Source organism: Podarcis gaigeae (genome assembly GCF_964106915.1).
Source record: "Podarcis gaigeae genome assembly, chromosome: 1".
Taxonomy (NCBI): domain Eukaryota; kingdom Metazoa; phylum Chordata; class Lepidosauria; order Squamata; family Lacertidae; genus Podarcis; species Podarcis gaigeae.
In genome coordinates this window covers 38,970,291-38,984,527 of record NC_139678.1, presented here as the reverse complement: position 1 = coordinate 38,984,527, position 14,237 = coordinate 38,970,291, and the positions used below count along the sequence as shown (strand labels likewise).

The window sequence follows — 14,237 nt, the reverse complement described above, 5'->3', positions numbered from 1 at the left end:
AAAGGTCAGCACCAACACTTTGAATTGTGCTCGGAAACGTACTGGGAGCCAGTGTAGGTCTTTCAGGACCGGTGTTATATGGTCTTGGCGGCCGCTCCCAGTCACCAGTCTAGCTACTGCATTCTGGATTAGTTGTAGTTTCTGGGTCACTTTCAAAGGTAGCCTCACGTAGAGTGCATTGCAGTAATCTAAGCGGTTGATAACTAGTGCAGAGCTCCCTGTTCCACTTGCCAAACAGGGCCATTCTGATGGTAGGACTGAGTTGGGCTAGGATCCGCTAGATCCCAAAATGACTCTACAAGAATACCATCCTAGTTAGGAGCTCCTCATGGAACTAACGATGTGTTCAGAATTATTGAGCTAGAAGATAGCTTTAGTCATCCCGATTCAGAGAAACTCTGCTAAACTCAAACACCTTTGATATACTTGCACATATTTTCTGGATCGTTTTTTCTTCTTACCTTCTTGCTCATTTTCAAATATATTTGTACTTGAATGAGGAAATGCTGCCATCTGATTAACAGGCTAGGGCTGGATCTAAAGCTGAAATCTCACATTTTCTGAGAAAAGTGAAACTAAATCAGAAGACATTGCACGTGTTGTGGGACACAGTATATCGCTATAAAAATCATAACACTGCAGTGCTGGTGGCTGTTTTCCTTCCAATTGTGGTTCATTGAATCCAACTCCTAATGCTTGAAAATTGTTCCTTTTAATTCACTTCAGAAAAGACAACAATGCCATGACACAGCATGTGAAGGTGTTTTTTAAACAAGTGAAATCAGACAATTCGTTACTTTCTAAACATCCTTTGTATGAAGTTGCCTCTATGTAATGTATGACTGACCTCAGACAGCCCAAGAGAATGTTAATATGTTATTGCTTGCTTTTCTTGGGGAAATACTTTGAAAAAAGTATTCCTCCTATAATTCTGGTACAAATGTAATTGCTCCCGCCTTTAACGCCTGCATTATTTTTCCACGTGCAGCTCATCTGAATTCAAAGGGATTGGAATTGACAGATATTATTTTGGTCCATCTGTATATGAAGAGCATGAAAGATTTTGCTGTGATTAATTCAGCCTATGTGACAGCATTTGATTTGTGTCCCCCAGCAAGGTAGGTTCTTACTACTGCTACCTTATATTTATGATACTCTGGAATATACTTCATTGCTACTACGCTGCTTTATTTATGACACTTTTTGTCATATTTCGTTTCTGGACTTCATTTCACCTATTTCTATGTCTGTTTTAGCAGCTGCTTTACAGTTGTCACATGAATGTCCTCCTCTTAAGGTCTTTTAGGTACACACCCCAAGTTTCTACCCACTATTCTGGAAGAGCTGTGCATATCCTTGAGTGCACTGTCTGGTTTCACCTTGAGCTTAGACGGAATCATCTCATCCCAAACCTAACATCCAATTTTATTACAGCATTGTTGTGGTTGTTTATTGCATTTGTAACCTGACTTTCCTTCAAGGCGCTCCAGGTGGTATACATGGTTTTCCCCATCCCTTCATCTCCTCCCCCGGCAACTGTGTAAGGTGACAGGATGAGAGATGGTGACTGACTCAGGACTGTTTGATGAATATCATGGCTTAGTAGGGATTTGAACCTAGGCCTTCCTGGGTCCTAGGCCCCATGTGCACTATACAGTTTTATACCACTTTTAATGGTCCTGGCCCTCCCCTCGGAGAATCCTGTGAATTGTAGCTTGTTAAGGGTGCTGCTCTGGTTTGCCAGAAGCGGCTTAGTCATGCTGGCCACATGACCCGGAAGCTGTACGTTGGCTCCCTCGGCCAGTGAAGCAAGATGAGCGCCGCAACCCCAGAGTCATCCGCGACTGGACCTAACGGTCAGGGCTCCCTTTACCTTTAGTCCCCTCACAGAGCTACGATTCCTAGCCTGGCTTAACAACGAATTCCTCTTCCCAAGGAACTCTCGAAAGTATTCAAGGAGAAGGAGCTTGTTTGAGTGATATGAGTTTCTTTTGTTTAACAGCAACCTTATTTAGTGCACAGTGAATTAAATTGGATATAGTGGTCCAACTGAGGCATTTAGAGTGGCATTGTTCATTTCAGTTAGTTTATTTGAAATACTTTTATGGGCAAAAAGGCCTCCCGTGGTGACTTACTTAATAAAATGCAATACAATACAATTAAAACCTCAAATAAATGAATATAAGTCAGCAGTACACAGCATCAAGCGAAAAAAGTATCCAAGTAAAGTAACTTCAGAGAAATCACCTTAGAAGAAGACTGATGAATATGAATGAATCTTCAGGGCTCTTCTGAATGCCCACCATGGTAGAACAGGCTTGGTGGATACCTGCTGATATAATAATAATAGTAATAGTAATAATATCGCCGGCCAGAGCCGGGCTCAGAGCAGCTAACACCAGTAAAATTACAGTGAAAACATAATGGGGGGGGGGGACCAATTTAATATACAGGTTAAAATGCAATTTAAAATGTAGCCTCATTTTAAAAGTAGCCCATAGATCAAAACCCTAAGGGGAGGGAAACATAAGGGTCAGATTGAGTCCTAACCAAAGGTTAGGCGGAACAGGCCCTGTGGAAAGATGTCAAGTCCCACAGGGCCCTAGTTTCTTGTGACAGAGCATTCCACCAAGTCGGGGCCAGTACTGAAAAGGCCCTGGCCCTAGTTGAGACCAATCTAACCACCTTGCGACTTGGGATAATGTGATCCGGATGTGAGCCCACTGTGGCAAAGGCCTCCTTCCCTCCCTCATACTTAGCAGTCTGACTGCTCATGAAGGTGAGCATGTGAAAAGGTCCTCTGTTGCTAATCTTAGCATGCAGGCAGGTTGATAGGGGTGAATTACTGTATTTCAGGGGGTTGGCCTAGATGACCTTTGGTGTCCCTTCCAACTGTAGAATTCTGTGATTTTATGAAGGTGGTCCTGTATGTGACTTGGACTGAAACCGTTTAGGGCTTTGCAAAAGGCACTTTGAACAGGGATGAGAAAGGCACTGGTGACCCGTGGAACTGGTTTTGTTGAACTAGCCTCCTGTCTCCCACCAGGACATGAGCAGCTATATTTTGCAGCAGCTGAAGCAATGCACTCCCCTAATGAAAATACATGCGTGCAGTGGAGCTTTTTCCTTCTTTTCCAGGAACATCAGCTCTGGCAATGTTGCAAACTATTTTTGTGACTTGGGAGAGTTTAAAAAGCAGATTATAGAGTGATATCAGGGGACTGCTCTTCAGGGTGGGGGGAAAATATGAAGCTCAACTGTTCACCTGTCTTCCCATGTAGGTTTTAATGAATATTTTTCCAATCTTCTGCTTCCATGACTGCCGTTTCTAGGTTTGCCTTTCTATTCAGTATCCATACTGGAGTTCACCATGATTCAGAACAAGCATGTTTTCCTTCTCATTTCTTTTAATTTGGAATCCAAATGTATTTCATTTCTGTTTCTTAATAAAAAAATTAATATATAACATTCATGAAATAAGGACACTACAATTAAAATATTTTTAATGCTGCATAAAATATTTTATAAGAAGCAAATTCTTTAGGATTTTTTTTTCCCTGTTGAGGGCTTTATTACTTATTCCAGTTAATAAGATATATTTCCCCTCACTTGGTAATAGCTTTACTACTAATTGGATCTCTGTGAAACTCGTTGCATTGGTGATTTTCTTGAGATAAATATCCAATGTTCCTTACTAATATCATGCTCCATAACTTAGAAAATAATAATAATAATAATTCTCAGTATTATCCCAGTATATAATCAGTTAAGAAGAGTTCCACAAATAAAGGAAATAAGTTTCTACATATTATAGAGCACCCATCCCAGCCTGGTGCCCCTTAGATATTTTGGGGTGGTGTTCAACAGTAGTCCTACTTGGAGTAGGTCCATTAAAGTTAATGGACATAACTAACTTAAATGCATTTATTTCAATGGGTCTAATATGAATATTACTTAGTTGAATACAACCAAATTTTGGATAATCCTACACAAATATATTCTCAGCATAGTTGAGATAAACTATGCTCACAAAGGTATTTTGGTGTCTTTATATGCCCACAAAATTAGCTCATATCTGAAAAACACCTTCCCTAAACCAGTATGTTGGAAATGTGGTTGGCATAAAGGAATTCATTTCCAGCTTTCGAGGGGATGTCCTAAGTCAACCTTCTTTGGGGAAACTGTGTTTACTGAAGTTAAAAAAACAAACAAGATGAATTTTAACAGGGAGAAATGTAAAGTATTGCACTTGGGCAAAAAAAATGAGAGGCACAAATACAAAAGGCACAAATACACCTGGCTTGAGAGCAGTACATGTGAAAAGGATCTAGGAGTCTTGGTTGACCACAAACTTGACATGAGCCAACAGTGTGATGCGGCAGCTAAAAAAGCCAATGCAATTCTGGGCTGCATCAATAGGAGTATAGCATCTAGATCAAGGGAAGTAATAGTGCCACTGTATTCTGCTCTGGTCAGACCTCACCTGGAGTACTGTGTCCAGTTCTGGGCACCACAGTTCAAGAAGGACACTGACAAACTGGAACATGTCCAGAGGAGGGCAGCCAAAATGGTCAAAGGCCTGGAAACGATGCCTTATGAGGAACGGCTAAGGGAGCTGGGCATGTTTAGCCTGGAGAAGAGGAGGTTAAGGGGTGATATGATAGCCATGTTCAAATATATAAAAGGATGTCACATAGAGGAGGGAGAAAGGTTGTTTTCTGCTGCTCCAGAGAAGCGGACACGGAGCAATGGAGCCAAACTACAAGAAAGAAGATTCCACCTAAACATTAGGAAGAACTTCCTGACAGTAAGAGCTGTTCGACAGTGGAATTTGCTGCCAAGGAGTGTGGTGGAGTCTCCTTCTTTGGAGGTCTTTAAGCAGAGGCTTGACAACCATATGTCAGGAGTGCTCTGATGGTGTTTCCTGCTTGGCAGGGGGTTGGACTCGATGGCCCTTGTGGTCTCTTCCAACTCTATGATTCTATGATTCTAAGTTAACCAAGTAACAGCACATGACTTGTTACCAGTGCCCTCGGTAATACAGCTAAGTGTTTGGGACAACCAGAACAAAGATGGGAAGTAAAACTTCCTTCAGGTTTTACCTGATGGCTGCAAGGCCAATAATCTCTAGATAGTGGAAATATAGGGCCTCTCTATAGAGGCATGATATGAAAGGGTATGGGTTTTGGCAGTTTCACAGAAGCTCTGTGAACTAGAACAAGCACGCCTAAAAATGAAGGAAGAATGAGAAAGCACAGTGTGTACTGGGGGCTGTATCCAGTGATGTCCTGCCATTGACAGAAGGCTCTTTATTCCATTTGGAGGCTCAACAGAACAGGAGGGAAGCTGCTTTCTCCAAATGAACCTCCACCCTGCAGATGCTCTCTTGCTGTTCCAAAGCATTTCCCAACCTTCTGGAGCAGGTTTTGGGGGGTTTCCAGTAGCCACTCCTACTTGCTTATGACAGAAGGCTGCCATAAATTGTAGCAGTCAGCTTTCACAATGGCTATATAGAGAACTTAGCATCTGAATCAGAGCTAGTGTCAGGTTTCAGCATCACTGGGTATCTTCCAAGGTCCACTTGTCAGTAGGAGGCCTACTACTGATTCCCAGAGCCCCCTGGCCCTGCCGCTACTCATCCTTCTTGCTGTTACTACTTGTTGGTGTGCTTTCTTCAAACGTGTAAGCAAGGAGAAGGAGCAGAACTCTCCAGTTGATCTGGACTCTCCCTATATGCCAGGGGAACAGATTGGACCCAAAGGGAAAGGTAACGGCGGTGACAGTGGCAAAGAAGAGGTTGGCTCACTCAGTGGGAACAATGATGATGTCTTACCCAAGGGCCCTTCAAAACGTGGAGCCGTATTGGACTGCAATGTGTTATACATAGAGCTGCCTCTGAAGACGGTTGGGAAACTTCAGCGGTTGCAGAATTCAGCGGCCAGGTTGCTCACCGGAGCAAGACGGTTTGAGCATATTACACCAATCCTGTTACGCCTGCACTGGCTACCAATTAGTTTCTGGGCCCAATTCAAAGTGCTGGTTTTGACCTATAAAACTTAAACAGCTCAGGATTGCAATACGTCAAGGACCGCCTCTCTCCATATGAACCTACCCGGACCCTGAGATCATTTTCTGAGGCCCTCCTTCGTGTGCTGCCTCCTCAAGAGGTCCAGAGGGTGGCAACACGAGAACGGGCCTTCTCAGCAGTGACTCCCTATCTGTGGAATGCTCTCCCCAGGGAAGTTTGCCTGGTGCCTTCATTATACACCTTTAGGTGCCAGGCAAAAATGTTCCTTTTCAACCAGGTTGATCCGATTTTCATCCTATACCCTTTTAAAATGTGTTCTTTTTGGGGGAATGGGGCTATTGGGTTGTTGTTTTTATTTTTATGAGGTATTTTGTGGTTTTATATCTTGATTTTATTCTGTGAACTGCCCTGAGACCCCCAGGTATAGGGCGGTATATAAATTCACATAATAATAATAATAATAGTTCTAAGTATGAGGGGGAAAAGAGATCCTGTCATATTTTAAGATGCATGAGTGCCACCAATAAATAACTGCCTTCCTGTCTTGTGGTTTCAGAGTTTGTGTAGAAGTCCCCTTGCCTGAAGGACTTTTGTTTCAGATGGACTGCCTGGCACAGAAGTATGATGGGATGACTGGTGAGCCACCTTGTCAACAGAAGGAGGTTTTGCACGTACAGAGCATCTCTCACTGGGCCCCGGCCAACATAGGACCTTACAGTCAGTGTGTACAGGTATGCATTCACCCGCCCCTCACTGGATTAGCAACTCTGTGGAGAATAATCCCAGTTATAGGTTTCAATTTGCATATTGAAATACTAGTTCATCCATCTGAGGAAAAATAATAATATTGGTTCTTATTTTATTTTCCTTTGAGCAGGATATATAATTTTATAGCTTGAAGCTGAACAGGAGGAAAAGGAAGTGTCAGAGCTGCCTCTAGGTCCCAGCTCACAGATGATCAACGCTAGGCTGTCGTAATGTACAAAAGTCTTTATTGAAGTTCAGTTTCCATTTCAAAGCCCCAGCGTGCAGCCCTACTTCTTAAACCCTAGATCGGCGAAGTCCCGTCTGAGTCTCCTCCCCTCTGACACCAGTTTAAGATCCTAGCCCTGCTCCACCTTTTCCGCTGCTCTCTCCTCCTCTGGGTCCTCCTGCCCGCCGGGGCATTCCCCTTTCTGGACTCTTCCGACGCTGAGTCGCTTAGCTCCTCCCCCTGCCTCCGGCGGGCTTTAGGACCCGGTTCCCAATCCTCATTCTCTGTTGTCCCGCGCTCCTGTACATTTGAACTTGCCTCTCGCGCCAACCCAGTGACCTTTCTCCTAACCGTTACACTACTTCTGTCACTGCTTCCCTCTTCCGGGATGCTGGCCGGATCTGACCTTCCCTCCGTTGTCCGACTCTCCGATGGAGGCGTGGTCAGCCCTGCCTCCTCTTCTCTCCCTGGTGGGGAGTGCACTGGCCCCGATACTTGGGACCCTTCCCCCCCACTCTGCTCTGGTGGGGAGGCTGGTCCCGATTTCCAACTACTGCTCTGGGAGTCCCTGCTGCCCCCTTGCTCCTGGGGCGTTCCCCTTGGGAACCCCCTACCTCTGGCCACTGGCGCCCCCTTCTGTGAATCTTCCGATTCGCTGGAGAGGCTCATGGAATCCCTCGGCCCACTGTCCTCTTCTCCTATGCTCCCCTCGGATTCTTCCCCTTCGCTCTCCATTCCCTCTCTTCCCTGTGCCTCTGCTCCTGAGCCCCTGACAGGAAGCTATTGGTAACATAAATGTTCGATAATATAAAAACATACAAAATGTCTAAGCTTATTAAAGGGTTGTGAAAGCAAGAGAAGTGTATGGGAATCTGTGAGGAGGTGTGCATATAAGAATGCCTATGGAAGGAATGGGTTTGCATATACACTGTCAGGAATTAGTCCCAGAGCAGGACTTAATTTGGGATTCAGTGCTGTGTGGGCTGAGCTGGAAAAGTCTCATATGCACTACAGCTCTTATCCTGTTGTCTTAAAAGGCTGTGTAAAAATATTAACAAAATCTGTTAATGCCATCTGTACAGGTTTGCGGTTGCATGTTCTCCCAAATTCTGAATCTGTCATTTACATTTATGAATGAAGTGCTCCATTCTTAGCTTTCCTTTGTGAGCAGTACATCTCCAAGTTGGTACACATCATAGATATGAACATAATAGGTGACTGGATCAATCCTCTAAGTCTGAAGGCAGCTTTATGTGGGGGAAAACCCAACAGCAACAGGCAACCACCCCCTGGAAACAGCCAGTTTCTCCTATTCTTTCCTTCATCCCTACATTGCCTAGTAGAACTAATTGAAATTAAAAATCTGCATCACAGGTTCTTTCTCTGAAAGTTAACAAATCACAGAACGAGAACAAAATTTCAAATATAAACAGAATCCCATCATAAAATGGCATGCACACCCAAAATCTTACTTTGCGTCTTTGCGTAATTATGCTGAGTGTGTCCTGGATTCTGCTCCCACAAAATAGGTCACTGCTCACTAGGGTCAAGAAAAATTCGCTGCAATTGTGTCAGGGTGAAGCCCAGGTAGGAGCTTTTGTGGGTCACGAAAGGGCAGAACGTTGTTAGTTATTTAGTTTATTGTTGCATTTTTACTGCCAGGGTGGAGGAGAGGTGCTTTTCTTCCTCTGGTACCAAAATAAATTGACTGGCCTTGGATACTATGCGCTTAGATTTGTGGAGAGAATACAGCATTTGCTGTTCTGCCTCAGGCAGCAAAATGTCTTGGGCTGACGCTGAATGGTGTGAGAACACAGATAAGTTATATTAATCATTTGTAGGGGGAGGTCAGATGCCTGGGACAGGGAACCTTAAGTCTGTCTTAACCTAATGTTAAAACCTCTGAATTCAACAGGGTCGTTTAGCGATAGACTCCGTGCATAAAACTTTCACCGTGATATGCTCATACTGTTACAAAAGCATGCTTCTTTTGTGATGAGGAGAACTCTGAAAAAATGAAAGATGATTAGTTGATATACTTTTATCACTAGAAAAATTATTATAATTCCCACAGATCTCTACATTTTACTTTGGGGCTTTTGGACTTTTTTTCAATTTACACTGAATAAGATGATGGCTACATATTAAATATGTATAATGAATACGTTTGCTAAAATTCAGTGTCAAAAGAAAATAGATGAAGATAATATGCTTTTTTGTCATAAATACATACGTAATCTTAGAATCATAGACTTGTAGAGTTGGAAGGGACCCAAGGGTCATCTAGTCCAACCCCCTGCAAGGCAGGCTATACACAAGAAGCAGCTAGGATTTTCTAAACCAGGAGACCAACTGGAACAGAATATTGGGCTGAATCCAACTTATTGTGTGAATGGAACAGTTTTTGCAAATGCACTGAAGTGTCCTCCCCTATAGCAGATGTGGGGGGGAGACACATGGGGATGAGAGGGAGGGGAAGTTCCACTGCACTCATAGATGTCGTCTTGCATATGCAACCCATTGTAATTTTTATGAGTGAGAGCAAAAGGACTTGAGGTGAGAGGACCAAGCTCAATGAACAGACATGGTGAGGCTGCAGAAGGAAGAAAGTTGCATTCCATCGGTGTGAGATGCAAGACAACAGGCATGGAGAGAGTTCATGGAAAGCAAAGTATGAGAACTGGGAACCAGAACTTAGTTGGAGCAGGAGCATGTACAGAAACGAACAGCAGGGCCAGGAATGAAACTGGGAAGCAGTTCAGGAAAATGTGAAGCTGCAGTTAGTACAGAACAATGCAGCACAGTTGCTCACAGGGGTGAGGCATTGCCAGAATATAACACCTGTGCTCAGAGATCTGCATTGGTTATCTATTTGCTACCACGACAAGTTCAAGGTGTTACCATTGGTAACAACTTGGGACCAGGTTACCTATGAGAACGCCTTACTCCCACATTTGCCCACTCTACCGCTTTGAGTGGCAGAATTGGCGCTACAGTCATACCTCAGGTTAAAGTAGTTTCGGTTTGAGCGTTTTCGGGTTACTTTCGGGTTTCGCCGCTCACGCACGCGCAGACGCTCAAAATGACATCATGCGCAGACGCGGCGAATTGCAACCCGTGCACATGCAGATGCGGGTTGCGTTCGTTTCAGGATGCAAACAGGGCTCCGGAACGTATTCTCCTGCAATGATTTTGCAAAGTTTTTTGCAGATAAAATCACTCAGATTCGGGAAGAAGTAGACTCCACCGTGGGAGCAGGGCCAGGGCGGGAGAGTGCTAGAGTTCTGTCTAGTCAAGTTGAGTGGGATCAATTCCAATCTGTTACCTCTGAGGATGTGGACAGGCTGCTTGGACGAGTGAAACCAACCACCTGTCTCCTGGATCCTTTCCCATCCTGGCTTATAAAAGCTAGCCGGGAAGGACTGGGCGATGGGCTTCGTGGGGTGGTGAATGCTTCCCTCCGTGAGGGAGCCTTCCCAGACCCACTGAAAGAGGCGGTTATTAAACCGCTTCTTAAAAAACCATCTTTAGATGCGGCCACAATGGCCAACTATCGCCCAGTCTCAAATCTTCCATTCTTGGGCAAGGTGATAGAGCGAGTGGTTGCTGAACAACTCCAGGCACGCCTGGAAGAAGCGGACCATTTGGATCCCTTCCAGTCAGGATTCAGGCCTCATCATGGGACTGAAACTGCCTTGGTCGCACTGGTTGATGATCTCCGGCGGGCTAGGGACAAAGGTGAGAGCTGTTTCCTAGTTCTGCTGGATCTCTCAGCGGCGTTTGATACCATCGACCATAACATCCTTCTGGACCGTCTTGAGGGGCTGGGAGCTGGGGGCACTGTCCTACAGTGGTTCCGCTCCTTCCTCCAGGGCCGTGTTCAGAAAGTGGTGGTGGGGGATGAGTGTTCAGACCCCTGGGCTCTCACTTGTGGGGTGCCTCAGGGTTCTGTCCTCTCCCCCATGCTTTTCAACATCTACATGCAGCCGCTGGGAGAGATCATCAGGAGGTTTGGGCTGGGTGTTCATCAGTATGCGGATGATACCCAGCTCTACCTCTCTTTTAAATCAGAACCAGTGAGGGCAGTGAAGGTCCTGTGTGAGTGTCTGGAGGCGGTTGGAGGATGGATGGCGGCTAACAGATTGAGGTTGAATCCTGACAAGACAGAAGTACTGTTTCTGGGGGACAGGAGGCGGGCAGGTGTGGAGGATTCCCTGGTCCTGAATGGCGTAACTGTGCCCCTGAAGGACCAGGTGCGCAGCCTGGGAGTCATTTTGGACTCACAGCTGTCCATGGAGGCACAGGTCAAATCTGTGTCCAGGACAGCTGTTTACCAGCCCCATCTGGTACGTAGGCTGAGACCCTATCTGCCTGCGGACTGTCTCGCCAGAGTGGTGCATGCTCTGGTTATCTCCCGCTTGGACTACTGCAATGCACTCTACGTGGGGCTACCTTTGAAGGTGACTCGGAAACTACAACTAATCCAGAATGCGGCAGCTAGACTGGTGACTGGGAGCGGCCGCTGAGACCATATAACACCGGTCTTGAAAGACCTACATTGGCTCCCAGTATGTTTCCGAGCACAATTCAAAGTGTTGGTGCTGACCTTTAAAGCCCTAAACGGCCTCGGTCCAGTATACCTGAAGGAGCGTCTCCACCCCCATCATTCTGCCCGGACGCTGAGGTCCAGCGCCGAGGGCCTTCTGGCGGTTCCCTCATTGCGAGAAGCGAAGCTACAGGGAACCAGGCAGAGGGCCTTCTCGGTAGTGGTGCCCACCCTGTGGAACGCCCTTCCAGCAGATGTCAAAGCGATAAACAACTACCTGACATTCAGAAGACATCTTAAGGCAGCCCTGTTCAGGGAAGTTTTTAACATGTGATATTTTACTGTATTTTTGGTTTTTATGGAAGCCGCCCAGAGTGGCTGGGGAGGCCCAGCCAGATGGGCGGGGTATAAATAAATTATTATTATTATTATTATTATTATTATTATTATTATTATTATTATTATTATTATCATCCAGAGGTACCACTGTACTACAGGTGCCACATAATACCTGTTCTGCATTTGTAAGAACTTGGTCATTTTGCGCGGCAGTGCCAACACTTAGGAACTCCTAGCCTTCACTGTACTCTTTTCAGCGCCTGCTAAAAGCATTCTTGTTTAGACAAGTCTACCTAAATGCTTAGAAAGTTGATGGAATTTTAATCTGTTTTAGCATTTTAACTTTTGTACATTTTAAACTAGGGTTGTTTTCTTGTTTTATATATTTGTAAAGTGCTTTGAGGTTGTTGGTTGTTTTTTTTTATAATCAAGCAGTGCATAAATTTTATGAAATAAAAAATAAAATAAAAGCGAAGGCAAGGATCTGGAGCAGAAGTAGAGAAAGGGCTAAATGTCACCTAGACCAGAAAAGAACTGGAGAAAGGTGTAAAGCAAAAAGTTGCTAGCTACTCAGGGGAGTATAACATAACTTTTTTTTTTGTCCAGGGCAGAAAGTAATTTACTGATGCTTATAGATACATTTTTATATTTGGGTTTAGTGTTATGATGTTTTAGCATAAAATGTTATAAATAATTCTGGTTACGTGCCAACTAAAATGGTTATGCTGCTTCCAACGTCTTATAGCCCATTTACATTGCAGTGGGCTTTAAAAAGTGCTTTCAAGCCACTTAGTGCATTACTCTAGAACATCTTGCAAATACTGTCTAGAATAAATAGCTTGAAACACTGCCGTTACTTTACAACCACGGACATTTATTCCAGTGCTTCATCCTTGGAACAACTATCCCACAATATCTCCAAGACCAAAATCACAACTCATGGCAAAGATTTTGAACCCCTTCATCTATGTCAGTGCTGTCCTTAAATACTTTTAAAAGCTGTGTTAAATTATTTTGTAGCACAAAAAAATGTGAAAATCCCTTAGAAAGGATTTTCTCAGGTTTCGTTTTCCATGTTAAAGGACATGAGAGCCAGACCGGTGACCCATCTAATCTAGCATTCTGTTCTCCCAGTGTTCAACCAGATATCTGTGGGAAGCCTGCAAGCTGGGTCTGAACACAGCAGGTCCCTTCCTGCGGTTTCCAGCAACTGGTATTCAGTTGTAAAGGTAAAGGTAAAGGGACCCCTGACCATTAAGTCCAGTCGCAGACGACTCTGGGGTTGCGGTGCTCATCTCGCTTTATTGGCTGAGGGAGCTGCCGTTTGTCTGCAGACAGCTTCCGGGTAAGCCGCTTCTGGTTAACCAGAGCAGCGCACAGAAAAACCGTTTACCTTCCCACCGGAACAGTACCTATTTATCTATTTGCACTTTGACGTGCTTTTGAACTGCTAGGTGGGCAGGAGCAGGGACCAAGCAACGAATAGCAATCAGGCTTTGTTGTTGTTGTTGTTTAGTCATTTAGTTGTGTCCGACTCTTCGTGACCCATGGACCAGAGCACGCCAGGCACTCCTATCTTCCACTGCCTCCCGCAGCTTGGTCAAACTCATGCTGGTAGCTTTGAGCAATCAGGCTTAGTACCCACCAATAGCCTTAGCCTCCATTCATTTGTCTAATTTCCTAAAAAAAAACAGCAACACACAAGTCGGTGACCATCACTGCATCTTCTGGGAGCAAATTCTTTAGTTTAACTATGTACTGTTTGAAGAAATACCTTCTTCTGTGTTTCCTGTTGCTGTTCTTTTTGCAGTAGCAGAGAAGTGGCAATAGCCTGATTTTTTCTATCCAGGAGTTCTCCTGAATAGACACTCATTTGGTGCAGAAAACATAAAATGCTAAACCTGATTGAATTCCCTTGATGGGAAGGTGACTTTCCCATTCTTCCTGCTTGCAGCAGCCCCCAATGAGCTTCTCATGGGGGCTGGGGGAGCAAAGTGAGCATGGCTGAAAATTGCACACACAAGGGTATGTGATTCTACCTGATTCTGGACCACCTTCTTCAGTTCCCTGCACCACAGCCCATTCAACAGCATCCTACAAGCCTTGGCAGAGGTGTGGTTAGGAGCAATTATGCTTTACTTCTTTATTGATGTACCAAGAAACTACTCTTTTCACAAGAGCAGTTGGCAAGCTTCTTCAGCTTTGAATGAACTATCCCCATAGCAAGTGCTACAAAATGTAAACATCTGCTCAAAGCTAGGATCAGCGTATAATGGTTGACATCTTACCAATGCAGGATGTTTGAAAAGCTTATGATTCTTGGGCACTGGATAAATCCATTTTTAATTTTA

The 14,237-nt window shown here is 44.5% G+C and overlaps 1 protein-coding gene across 5 annotated transcripts in view; it reads left to right on the top strand.

Moving 5' to 3' along the window:
* Nucleotides 1–14,237, top strand: part of DPH6 (diphthamine biosynthesis 6) — a 248,238-nt gene that overhangs the window by 115,634 nt on the left and 118,367 nt on the right. For all 5 annotated transcript variants that reach the window (XM_083743445.1, XM_083743446.1, XM_083743447.1 and 2 more), the window contains exons 11-12: nucleotides 989–1,118; nucleotides 6,585–6,759. In XM_083743445.1, the coding sequence (XP_083599571.1) occupies nucleotides 989–1,118; nucleotides 6,585–6,759 (305 nt within the window). The remainder of the gene's footprint in view (nucleotides 1–988; nucleotides 1,119–6,584; nucleotides 6,760–14,237) is intronic.